General features: G+C 47.8%; 1 protein-coding gene across 3 annotated transcripts in view; it reads left to right on the top strand.

Moving 5' to 3' along the window:
- DTX2 (deltex E3 ubiquitin ligase 2) overlaps positions 1–12614 on the top strand; it is a 37282-nt gene that overhangs the window by 4157 nt on the left and 20511 nt on the right. For all 3 annotated transcript variants that reach the window (XM_012759071.2, XM_012759072.2, XM_012759070.2), the window contains 2 exons: positions 9427–9782; positions 11061–11697. In XM_012759071.2, coding sequence (XP_012614525.1) covers positions 9515–9782; positions 11061–11697 — 905 coding nt within the window. In that variant the 5' untranslated portion in view covers positions 9427–9514. The remainder of the gene's footprint in view (positions 1–9426; positions 9783–11060; positions 11698–12614) is intronic.

Genomic DNA, 12614 nt, shown 5'->3' with positions numbered 1-12614 from the left:
GAGCTCTTTATATATATATTTTAATCCTTAGTGTATATTGTGAATATCTTCTCCCAACTCATAACTTATTTTTCCACTTTGAGGTGTCTTGTTGATCAACTGGTTTTTTTTTTTTATGTTTTATACTTTATCTTCTTATTTTAATTTTTTTCTTTTTTCTTTTTTTTTACTTTTTTACCATTGCTCATAAGTTGAACTGTTCTTAATTTTAACATAGTGAAATGTGTTTTTTCATTTATGCTCAGTGTTCTGTGTCTTTGAAAAATCTTTTCCTGAACGTAATCCTTGCCTTTAAGGAGCTTATGCTTTTGCTAATGGAGGAGCTAGATAGATAATTGCACTCAGATGTCACATGGGCATTGATTGTTAGAAGTGGCTACTTCTGTCTACAGAGCAGGAGTGAATGTAGGAAAGATTTCATACAGCAGAGAGTCTTAAGCTGGCGATTAAGAGATGAGTAAGCAGATGGGTGGGGTGGACATTTTCTAGGGGTTGTTAAAGGGCATGAAACGGCCTTGCCCATTCTGAGCTCTGTTGGGAGGTACAGATGGCCAGAGTCAAGAGTTTGAGGGGCTGAGGCAGGAACATTATGAAGACACATTTGGGTGATCTGAGGATTATTGAAGCCATGGGATCAGGTACTGAGAGTCCGGGGGAATGTAGAAAGGGAGGAGAAATTGGCGATGTCCTGAAATCCTGATGCAGAGAAAGTTGTCAATGCCTGATGTGGCTCCTGGGATCACTTAAGGTTCCCAGGTGTGGGCCCTAATGCCTGCTGTGCTTTTGGATGCTCTGTTTCATCCTTGGATGTTAGGCAAAGGCTGACCTGTTTGCAGAGGGCAGGGCATATTGTTAGCAAGGTTAGCCAGAGGCGTAAGTGCTCTCTCGCTTTTTGATAGAGCCATGGATTCAGAGAAGTATTTCTCAGTTGTAGGAGAGTGGAAGTACAGTGATGAGTGTTGGGAGGAGTGCATGGGCATAGGACATGGCCCATGGGCCAAATCCAGCCTACTGCTGTTTCTGTTATTAAAGTTTTATTGGAGCACAATCACTCCCATTAGTTTACACATTTTGTTTTGTTTTTGAGACAGGGTCTCAACTCTGTTGCCTGGGCCAGAGTATAGTGGCATCATCATAGCTCACTGCAACCTCAAACTCTTGGGGTCAAATGATCCTTCTTAGCCTCCCAGAGTAGTTGAGACTACAGGCACATGCCACTCACTACGCCTGGCTAATTTTTCTATTTTTTTTGTAGAGATGGGGTTTCGTTCTTGCTCAGGCTGGTCTCAAACTCCTGGTCTCAAGTGATCCTCCTGCCTTGGCCTCCCAAAGTGCTAGGATCACAGACAGGTGTGAGCCATGGTGCCCTGCCAGTTTACACATTGTTGATGGTTGTTTTTGCAGGATGGTGGCAGAGTTGAGTAGTTGGCCCTTTGTAGGAACAGTTTGCTGGCCCTTGCCATAGGGAGTAGTGGTAACTGTAGTTACCCAGAGAGTACCCAGCCACCACTGTGGTTCAGCTAATTGTTACAGGGTGGATCACAGGTCTAGGTCTGGCCTGCGTATATTGCCATCTTCTTTTATTTTCAAGAGAAGCTGGAAATCTAGATTTTTTTTTTATGGTAGATATTCCAATTTTTAAGTATAAGCTCAATTAATTTTTTTAGAGACAGCGTCTCACTGTGTTGTCCAGGCTGGTCTCAAACTCCTGGCTTCAGGTGATCCTCTCTCCTGGGCCTCCCAAAGTGCTGAGATTACTGGCATGAGCCAACATGCCTGGCCATATCAGCTCAATTTAAAAAGGCAAAACCTGCATAGGCCAAGCAAAACACACCGCAGGCTGGTTTGTTCTACATCAGCTTACCTCTTCTGTCTTGGTAGGGAAGGACAAGGACTCTGGAAACAGATTTGGGTTTACTTAGTCCCTGTGTAATCTTGGGCAAGTTATTTCTTTTGCCTCACTTTCATCAGTTATGAAATGCAGAGAATATTTGTGTGCCCACAACTCCTACCTCCCAATTGTAAGGATCACCCAGAACACTGATAAGGTACTTAGCACAGTGCCTGGTACCTGGTAGCCATTGCTGTTATTACTATATCTACTGCTGCATCCACTACTCCCCATTTTGTCCCCTGGGTAGACCCTTAAACCAGAGTTCTACCCTCTGACTAGCTGCAGGTGGTCAGGTTGCTCTTGGCCAAGAAGGAGCCAGCAGGTCTTTTGTTCTGGAGGGGGTGGTTACCCAAAAGGGGATTATAGATTGCTGGGGCCTGTGCCCTGGCTACCTTGTGGCTTTCTGAATCTCATTTGGAAGATTCTACTCTGACATATTCATGGAGGGCTCAAGTAAGGCCCTAGCCAGAAGAGGAGTTGTCACTTCCTTTCCAGCCACCTAGTGAGCAAGGGACAAATCACATGTTAGTTTCTCACTATCTTAGAAACCTAGTTAAGGACTGGGTAGCACTGGCTTAAATGATCTCTTTTCAAGACAGCAACCCCATTCTCAGTTCTAACAGGACTGCTGTAATAGTTAGGCACCTGGATGGTTTGTTGGTTACATTTTCTTGGAACTCAGGGTTGGGGGATGTGTCCATTGACAAGGGGGTGCCATGGTAAGTTGACAAGGCCTATTACTAGTGAAACTCCACTGGGATGGTAGCAGCCATTTAAAGTAATGATGGTGAGTAATAGAGGTGGTGGTGCTTTGGTGTATATTTATGATCTTTTAAAAGTGTTTGACATTTTAAAGAGTTTTTTTCTTCATAACAGATGTAATACTTCCTCACTTTAGAAAATATGAAAAGTTTAGATATATGAGGAAGTCAAACAAAAGGTCTCCTATAATTTCTCCACTCAAAGGCAGCCACTGTTAACATTTTGTTACATTTCTATTGAGTTTTCTCTATGCTTCTCTTTCATGTAGTAGAAATAGTGCTATGGTGAGTATCTTTATGTTGAAATTTTTCTATAATCTCCTTAAGATAGAATCTTAATTATTGGATCAAAAGAAGTGAACATGTTTATTTTTTTTAATTATTATTTTTTGAGACAGTCTTGCTTTGTTGCCCACGATAGAGTGAGTGCTGTGGCGTCAGCCTAGCTCACAGCAACCTCAATCTCCTTGGCTCAAGCAATCCTACTGCTTTAGCCTCCCGAGTAGCTGGGACTACAGGCATGCATCACTATTCCTGGCTAATTTTTTTCTCTATATATTAGTTGGCCAATTAATTTCTTTCTATTTTTATAGTAGAGTCGGGGTCTCGCTCTTTCTCAGGCTAGTTTCAAACTCCTGACCTCGAGGGATCCACCTGCCTCAGCCTCCCAGAGTGTTAAGATTATAGGCGTGAGCCACTGCACCAGGCCTAAAAGTGAACTTTTTTTTTTTTTTGAGACAGAGTCTCACTTTGTTGCCTAGGCTAGAGTGAGTGCCATGGCGTCAGCCTAGCTCACAGCAACCTCAAACTCCTGGGCTCAAGCAATCCTCCTGCCTCAGCCTCCCAAGTAGCTGGGACTACAGGTATGCGCCACCATGCTCGGCTAATTTTTTCTATATATGTATTAGTTGGCCAATTAATTTCTTTCTATTTATAGTAGAGACGGGGTCTCGCTCTTGCTCAGGCTGGTTTTGAACTCCTGACCTTGAGCAATCCGCCCGCCTTGGCCTCCCAGAGTGCTAGGATTACAGGCGTGAGCCGCCTTGCCCGGCCTGAAAGTGAACATTTTTAAATCTCCTGATACATATTACCAAATTGTTTTCCAGAAAGTTTTTATCCTTCCCAGCAGTGTGAAGTCTCTAATGTTACTAGCACTGAGTATTGAAATTAAGTTATTTTTATTAATTTGATAGGTAAAAAGAATTGTCTTTTGTTCTAAACAAAATTTCTAGTAGAGTAGAACATTTCTTTGATGTGTTTGTGCTCAGGATTAGACTTTCCAAGGTCTTGGAGAGGCTTTCTGATAGGGTCCCGGGGTGGCCATCTGCACTGTGAGGTCTTTGAAGGTCATTTCTAGTTACAGGTTAAATTCACTACTTTAGCTGGTGGGATGTGAAGTTTCAGGCCCAGGCTTCTTGGAGAGCTCCCAAAAGAGAAGCAGCTTAGAAAATAGGACTTGAACAGTGAAGTGGATCGAGTTTGGAAAATTCATCCCAGGTTGGTGGAAGCAGAGCTGGGAAGAGGTTCTAGAAGTCATCTAGTCTGTTTTCCAAGCCACACTTCTCAGAATTTCCCTATTCTATAAGGAGCTTCATGGGCCCCTTGAGGATAAATGAGAATAGAGGCTACTTCTGTGTTAAAAAGGGCTCCCCGTGTTTCTGCACTTTACATATTGATAGGCAGCATATGACCATGTTTGGAAAATGGTTTCTGCTCCTCAGGGACTGGAAACCCCATCCAACTCTCGAGTCCAGAGCCTAGAGAATGGGCCATAGCTGTCCCACAGTCACCAAGTGGCCTTCATCTCCACTAGGGACAACAGAGGGAGGACAGCCACTATACTCACAAGGATTGAAGGGTGGCCTGCCAAGCTGTAACAGGTTTCAGTAGGTTTGCAGGGATGAAATGGGTGTCTCACAGTGTTGGCAAGTTGAAAATGGCTCAGCCTGAGTTGAATACCCATTTAAAATCACACTCAGGGCCTTCTTCCCAAGGCCCAATTGTAGTGGGGTCCATATGTGTGGCTCTCCCACCCCAAGGCTCACAACTGGGCAGAGTGATTTCTACTCAGATTCTTGTGCCTGCTCAGATCTTGTCCTAAAGCTTTTCTAAGTCCTCTGTGCATGTCACTTTTTTATTTTGGATGAAAATTTCTCTCCAATAGAACAGCATTCCTCAGTGCCTCAGCCATGATGCTGTGGACAGGGATTTGCAGCTAGGTCTGATAAGACAATGCAAGGGCAAAGCAGGATGTTGTTTTCCCTGGTCAAAGTTGTTGATATTTAAAAAAACAAAACAAACTTTGGTCCAATTGTCAAAATGAAAATGACTATTGTAGAAGATTTGCAAGTACAGAAAGAGGTAAAGGAAAACAGTCCACAATTCTAGCATTCCAGTTATATTTCAGTGTTCTTTCAGCCTCTTTAAAATTAGCTTATATAAAGTAGAAAGAACATAGCCTTTATGGTTTGGGTAAATACTTAGTTTCTTTGGGCCTTAGTTCCCTTGTATGTAAAATAAGGATAATTCCTACCTTTGAGGGTAGTTGAGGATTGAGAGAACTAGATGACAGAAATACCAAGCAGAGTGCCTGTCACATAGGTGGTGCTTGGTAAGTGGCACACCCACCCACCTGAGAGCTTACTATGTGTGCGGTTACATGTCTATAAGCCTTTCTTAGACATTTTTAAAGACTGATTCATATTTCACCATTAGGATGTTCCATACTTTATATAAGAATTACATTATTATAAGTTGCTTCCAGATTGAGGTTTTTTTCCATGGCCAATCATAATAGTAATAATTTTCATAATTAAGCACATCCTAAATAGCCCCCATCATTAGGAGCTGAAACAAATTAGGTTTTGAACTGCAGCCTAGTAATGGCTGAGGCTGTTGCAGAGAATGGGTGCACTGACATGCTGTTGTATTGTGCATAATTGCTGAGTTCAAGTGGAACGCCAGTGGGCGTTTCTGGGCAGCCACTCAAATGTGCCCGTGCCCCTGGAGCAGAAGGTTCTCCCCTCCTTTGTCCTCTGGTGTTTCAGACCCTCTGGGATATTGGGCATCTGAAGAGCTGCAGCCCCAGCTCTGCTCTCAGGGAGTTCCTGTTCCAGTGGAACCAGTAAATGCAGTTGCGTTTGGAGAAGAGGCCTGTGGGGTGAAAACACACAGGAGGGTGGAGTCAGTCTTCTCTGGTGAGGGTGTGGGGCCCAGAGCTTAGGAGAAGATGGCTGTGGTTGGGTCTGGAAGGATGGGCACGTTTGCCTGGGGGTTTGTATGGAGGAAAGGAGTCTGGATCTCTGCACCAACAGGATCAATGGCTGCGGGTTGGGAAATGGCCTGGAATGTTCTGGGACTTGCTAGAATTGGATGTTGTTGAACATAAGGTACCAAAGGTGAAGGGCTTGGTATGAGTGGGACAGTGGTTGGTCATGGAGTGGTTGTGTGCCATGTCATTTCCTCTGGGGTCTCTAGTACTCCGACAGGGGCTGGACCCATGGTGGGCCCTTGCTCTGGACGATGCACATCTTTATGGAAAGCTTTAGCGGAAGTTCTTGATGTATTTCTCAGGCTGCTTCGTGGAGCTCTGTAAATTGGTTCATCTGGGGCTGTATGGACATGCTGGGACACACCCTGTGTGGTGAAGATAAGGGAGGCCCCAGCTGCCTGCGGCTGAGTGACACCTCAGTAGTAATTGGCTTGAAAACCAGTCCTCTGATTTGTACCTCAATGTGGTTATAGAAACTTCTAATTGCAGACACTGAGCTCAGCCAGCCAGCCCACCCGAGGGCACCCCAGATCTAATCCTCCAGGGTGGGAGGTGGGCTTTTGTGGAGGAGTGGGCAGGCCTGGCCCGCACAGGTGTGTGCAGAGTTACTGCCATCCTGACTCACTTTTGCTCCCATGCTGTGTACTTGATGCCTCCCTTTGCCATCGTTCCTCACCCAGACTTGAGGGATGGGTGGGTGCTGGGTGTGAGGGGGTGGGAAGGGAGGGGAGGCCAACATTTGTGGAGTGTCGGCTGTGTGCCTGATGCTGCGTGGGTGCTTTATGCATACCTGTCTGCCTTAATCCCTATGGAAAGCACTTAGGAGAAATGTCGATATCTCCATTTTCTGAAAGAAAATGAGCCAGGAAAGCTTGGGTACTTAAGACGGTAGGAAGAGTACACAGCATGTTGATGCCAGAGCCCATGCCTGCTCCATTTCATGGACTGCTGCAGATCTGTCTGCCTTCTAGGGCAGCTGGCCCTGCCCTTCTCATTGAAACCTTCATGGTGTAGTTCAGTCTAAGGCAGGCGTCCTCAAACTATGGCCTGCAGGCCACATGTCACCTGCCTAGGACATTTATCTGGCCCCCTAGGTGTTTTTTTGTTTTGTTTTGTTTTGTTTTTTGAGATAGAGTCTCGCTTTGTTGCCCAGGCTAGAGTGAGTGCTGTGGCATCAGCCTAGCTCACAACAACCTCACACTCCTGGGCTCAAGCAATCCTATTGCTTCAGCCTCCCAAGTAGCTGGGACTACAGGCATGCGCCACCATGCCCGGCTAATTTTTTCTGTATATATTAGTTGGCCAATTAATTTCTTTCTATTTTTATAATAGAGATGGGGTCTCGCTGAGGCTGGTTTTGAACTCCTGACCTCGAGCAATTTGCTCGCCTCAGCCTCCCAGAGTGCTAGGATTACAGGCGTGAGCCACGGCGACCGGCCCCGCTAGGTGTTTTTGCCGCTGCTGCCTATTCTGCTTAGCAGCTGACTAGTCCCGGGCCCACAGTGTGCACTCTCCAACGATCTGAGGGACAGTGAACTGGCCCCCTGTTTAAAAAGTTTAAGGACACCTGCTCTAAGAGATAGCAGTGGAAGCCCAGAGCCCCAGCCTTGTCACTAGCCTTATGATTGTGAGCAAGTCACTGCAGCTACTGGGTCTCAGTTTCCACATCTGCCAAATGGACATAAAATATGATGTGTGTATCTACAGGAGTGGTTGTAGGAATGAGAAGTATATATGAGTGGGGCCCCCATTAGCCCAGAGCCCTGCACAGATAGGCGTGTGGTAGCAACCAAGGATGGTAGTGCTGGAGACGTGGGTCCCTCTCCCTGCCTCCTTCCTCCTCCCTAAGTAAGGCCTGTGAGCAAAGCCCAAGGCAGAGGTCAGGCTGAGCTTCCTCTCTCAGCAAGTGGGCCTCAGAGCCACATTGATCTGGGTTTGTTTTCTGTGTCACCACTTTTAGTATATGTGTAACCTTAAATAAGTCTTTGACCTCTTTGAGCCTTGGTTTCCTGTCCATAAAGTAGAAGTGTCACCTTGTCAGTCTGTTAGGCTTAAAAGAGACAAGTACGTTTGGTGTTTGTCACTAAGTGTTGGACCCTGTTCTTGTACTCCAAGAGTTGGTGCGTGATCTGGCACATTTGCAGATTTTCTCATTCAGACACTGCGGCGCGGAATAGAATCATCATCTATGCTCATCAGCTGTGTTCTGAAGTTGTCTGTATTGAGCACTCACCCCAGGGCATGTCCTCTGCTTGGCGCTGATGCTGTGAACAAGGGAGGTTTGTGGGGTTGCTGCCATCTGGTGGGGCAAAGACCTGCTGGAACCCACACGTGTGTGTAGGTGGTCTTTAGAGTTCTGGTTGGTGCTGGGAAGAGCGTAGAGGGCCACGAATGTGTGTAATGAGTGCTCAGGACAAGCCTTTCTGAGGACACAGGCTGAGTCTAACGATGCTGAGTGTTCATGAGAGAAGAGGGGGGCTGCAGGGAGCCCTGGATGTGGGGAAGAGCTCTATGGACCTGGTGACTGGTCAGCAAGGCTCAGGCATAGGGAATGGAGTGCAGAGAGGCCAGAGGGGGAGCGTTCATTGTTTATCTAGGACTTCCCTTGGGGTCATGAGGCTTACAGGGCACACAGGGGACATGGAGGAGCCAGGCCCTGTGTGTCAAGGCCAACTCTGCCACTGTTCCCTGGGTGTCCTTAAGCCCGTGGTCCTTTCTGAGACACAGTGTTTTCTGAAACTCTGTTAGAGAATAGGTGTTAATACTATGAACCTCACAAACCTGTTTTTTTTTTTTTTTGAGACAGAGTCTCGCTTTGTTGTCCAGGCTAGAGTGAGTGCCATGGCATCAGCCTAGCTCACAGCAACCTCAAACTCCTGGGCTCAAGCGATTCTTCTGCCTCAGCCTCCTGAGTAGCTGGGACTACAGGCATGCGCCACCATGCCCAGCTAATTTTTTCTATATACATCAGTTGGCCAATTAATTTCTTTCTATTTATAGTAGAGACGGGGTCTTGCTCTTGCACAGGCTGGTTTTGAACTTCTGACCTTGAGCAATCTGCCTGCCTCGGCCTCCCAGAGAGCTAGGATTACAGGCGTGAGCCACCGCACCCGGCCTGTTTTTTTTTTTTCCCCGGCATATTATGGGGGTACAGATTTTAAGGACAAACCTGTTTTGGAAACTGGAGAGTGCGAAAGGATAAACTAGGTAGTTGGGTCAGAGGGAAATTATTGGTAATGAGATAGAAGCTGGGCTAATGATTAGCACCTGGGTTCTGCTACCTCATCCTGAATGTTTGCAGAGGTAGGTAGGCTGCAGGATTGACTTTGAACTCTTCCTGGCTTCCAGAGCAAAGAGAAAGGATCAGGTACCTGATTCACGATGCCCTTAAGGTATTGGGGAAAAGCAGCTGTGGAAAGCATGACTCCCCTGCTCTGAGGCTGCCTCTGGCAGGGCTGCTGGTGCACAAGGCTGACTGCTGGCCTCTGTCCTGTTCACAGGTCTGCTGGAGGCGCTGGGCGATGAACCCAAGACTCCAGGCCAGAGTGGTCTGAGCCATTTGAGAAAGCAGAGGGAGTCCTGGGGAAGATGGCCATGGCCCCCGGCCCTTCCCTGGCGCAGGTGTACACAAGCCCTGTGGCAGTGGCCGTGTGGGAATGGCAGGACGCGCTGGGCATCTGGCACCCCTACAGTGCCACTGTCTGTAGCTACATTGAGCAGCAGTTTGTCCAGCAAAAGGGCCAGCGCTTTGGGTTCGGAAGCTTGGCCCACAGCATCCCCTTAGGCCAGGCTGACCCCTCACTGGCCCCGTACATCATCGACCTCCCCAGCTGGACCCAGTTCCGCCAGGACACCGGTAAGACACTTTCTGCCTTTAGCACACATCTGAACGCCTGCTTTGGTCCAGCACTGTGAGAGGTTTTGGAGTTACTGAAGTGATTTGCACAGCTTCCTCCCTGCCCCTGAAACACATGGTGGGAGGTGGGTGCTGTGAGTGAGAACAGCCACCACACAGGGTGAGTGTACCATGTAGTAGGAGCGGTGCTGTGGGAACACATTGCCCATGCCCTCCCACCCTTTTCTTCTTGTCTCCCAAACCAAAAATGCCTGCCTCGACCTGCAGAGATTCAAGGGTCTTTCTGGCATGCAGGCTGACACACAGGTGGCACCATGGTCATTTAGAGGCTCTGGCTCCACTCAATAGCTGTGTAACCCAGGCAGGTTGCCATACTTTTCTGTACATTTGTGTGTTTGGTGTTTTGTTCTGCACTATGTTTGTTTGTTTTGTTTTTTTTGAGACAGAGTCTCACTCTGTTGCCTGGGCTAGAGTGCCATGGCATCAGCCTAGCTCACAGCAACCTCAAACTCCTGGGCTAAGCAATCCTCCTGCCTCAGCCTCCCAAGTAGCTGGGACTACAAGCATGTGCCACCATGCCCGGCTAATTTTTTCTATATATTTTTAGGTGGCCAATTAATTTCTTCCTGTTTATAGTAGAGAATGGGGTCTCACTCTTGCTCAGGCTGGTTTCGAACTCCTAACCTTGAGCTATCCTCCCACCTCGGCCTCCCAGAGTTCTAGGATTACAGTCATGAGCTACCTTGCCCGGCCTACAATAAAGAGTTTTATTTTTGCTTATGGCATCATACAAGAAAATAGCAGGAAACACTTTCATTCTCTCAGCTCCTTAAATACACATGCTTAGAAGACTAGGAGGGAAGAAATATATTACAATGTAAATTATGTGCTTTCCTCTTGGTGGCTGGATTAGACCATTTTATTTTCTTTCAATTTTTAAAGTAAGGCTATATAGACTCGTTATTAGAAATATCATTTGAAACGCCTCAAGTCTGAGCCATATTCTTTGTTCAAAGCTTCCGATATCACCTCCTGCCAAGGAGTATGGGTCGCCCTCTGCCACTCCATCCTTTTGGGCCACAGTTTTTTTTGTCTAGAGTGTCTATACTTTACCCCCAAATCTGGAAAAGGAGAGCCAGTGGCTAGCCCTTAGATGAAATAGCAGCATGATAGTGATAATATTTGCTTATTTTTGTTGTTGAAAAAAGAATTTGAAAATCCCCTATGTTTGGGGGGGGGTCTAGTAGATTAACTATGTGAATACTCCTTTTAAAACAGGCACCATGCGGGCTGTGCGGAGGCACTTGTTCCCCCAGCACTCTGCCCCTGGCCGGGGCATCGTCTGGGAGTGGCTGAGTGACGATGGTACCTGGACCGGCTATGAAGCCAGCATTTGTGATTATCTGGAGCAGCAAGTGGCCAGGGGAAACCAGCTTGTGGACTTGGCTCCCCTGGGGTACAACTACACTGTCAACTACGCCACACAAACGCAAACCAACAAGACATCCAGCTTCTGCCGGAGCGTGCGGCGCCAGACAGGGCCCCCTTACCCAGTGACCACCGTCATCGCTCCACCAGGCCACACGGGAGTTGCCTGCTCTTGCCATCAGTGCCTCAGCGGCAGTGGAACTGGCCCTGTGTCAGGCCGCTACCGCCATTCCATGACCAACCTTCCTGCGTACCCTGTCCCTCAGCCCCCCCACAGGACTGCTGTCGTCTATGGGGCCCACCAGGCCTTTGCCCCATACAACAAACCCTCCCTCTCTGGGGCTAGGTCTGCACCCAGGCTGAACACCACCAACCCCTGGGGTGGGGCCCCTCCCACCTTGGCTAGCCAGCCCCTCTACCGCTCCAGCCTCTCCCACCTGGGACTGCAGCACCTGCCCCCAGGACCGTCCACTTCCAGTGCAGCCAGGTATTGTGTGTCCCTGCTGGGCATCTTGTCTGCCCATGTGCCCTGTCAGTAGGCTGGGCTTTCTGCTCTTACGCAGCTGGGAAGACTCACCCGATATCTGCAGCCTGGACACCTGCTCCCTTGGTTGTTTGTGCCATGTCATTCCATTTGTGCCACGTGGGTGCTGAAGTGTCGTGGCCATCCCCAGCCCTGTGTCCCCCAGAGTCTTCACCTCTGGGACTTGAGTCCTGGTAGTCACCACGCAGGTTAAAATGTATAATCCTTTCATTTCTCACAGTGATAGGGACCTCTGGAGCAAAGTTAAAGGGTTTTTGCCTGTGCACTTGGCTGGTGGTGTGCCTGATAATGCGTTGTTTTTTTTTTTTTGAGACAGAGTCTCGCTTTGTTGCCCAGGCTAGAGTGAGTGCCATGGCATCAGCCTAGCTCACAGCAACCTCAAACTCCTGGGCTCAAGCAATCCTCCTGCCTCAGCCTCCCGAGTAGCTGGGACTACAGGCATGCGCCACCATGCCCGGCTAATTTTTTCTATATATATTACTTGGCCAATTAATTTGTTTCTATTTATAGTAGAGATGGGGGTCTCGCTCTTGCTCAGGGTAGTTTCGAACTCCTGACCTTGAGCAATCCTCTCGCCTCGGCCTCCCAGAGTGTTAGGATTACAGGCGTGAGCCACCGTGCCCGGCGATAATGCGTTGTTGACTCCTGCTGTGTGCCAGACACTGAGACCAAAGCTACAGCTCCTACCCCTGAGCCATAGTCTAGTACAGAAGAGGGCTGTGAGGACAGTGCAAAATGTTGGGTGTGTGGCAGGTAGCCATAGGTGGCATAGGTGACCTAGCCCAGCCCAGAGTGTTTTGTAGAGCTCTCGGCTCCTTGAGAAAGATAATGAAATCATGGGTCCAGTCAAGACTAGGAGG

The sequence above is a fragment of the Microcebus murinus genome, chromosome 19 (assembly GCF_040939455.1).
Source record: "Microcebus murinus isolate Inina chromosome 19, M.murinus_Inina_mat1.0, whole genome shotgun sequence".
Taxonomy (NCBI): domain Eukaryota; kingdom Metazoa; phylum Chordata; class Mammalia; order Primates; family Cheirogaleidae; genus Microcebus; species Microcebus murinus.
Note: the sequence above shows the minus strand (reverse complement) of the source record. Positions and strands in the feature narration are given on the sequence as shown.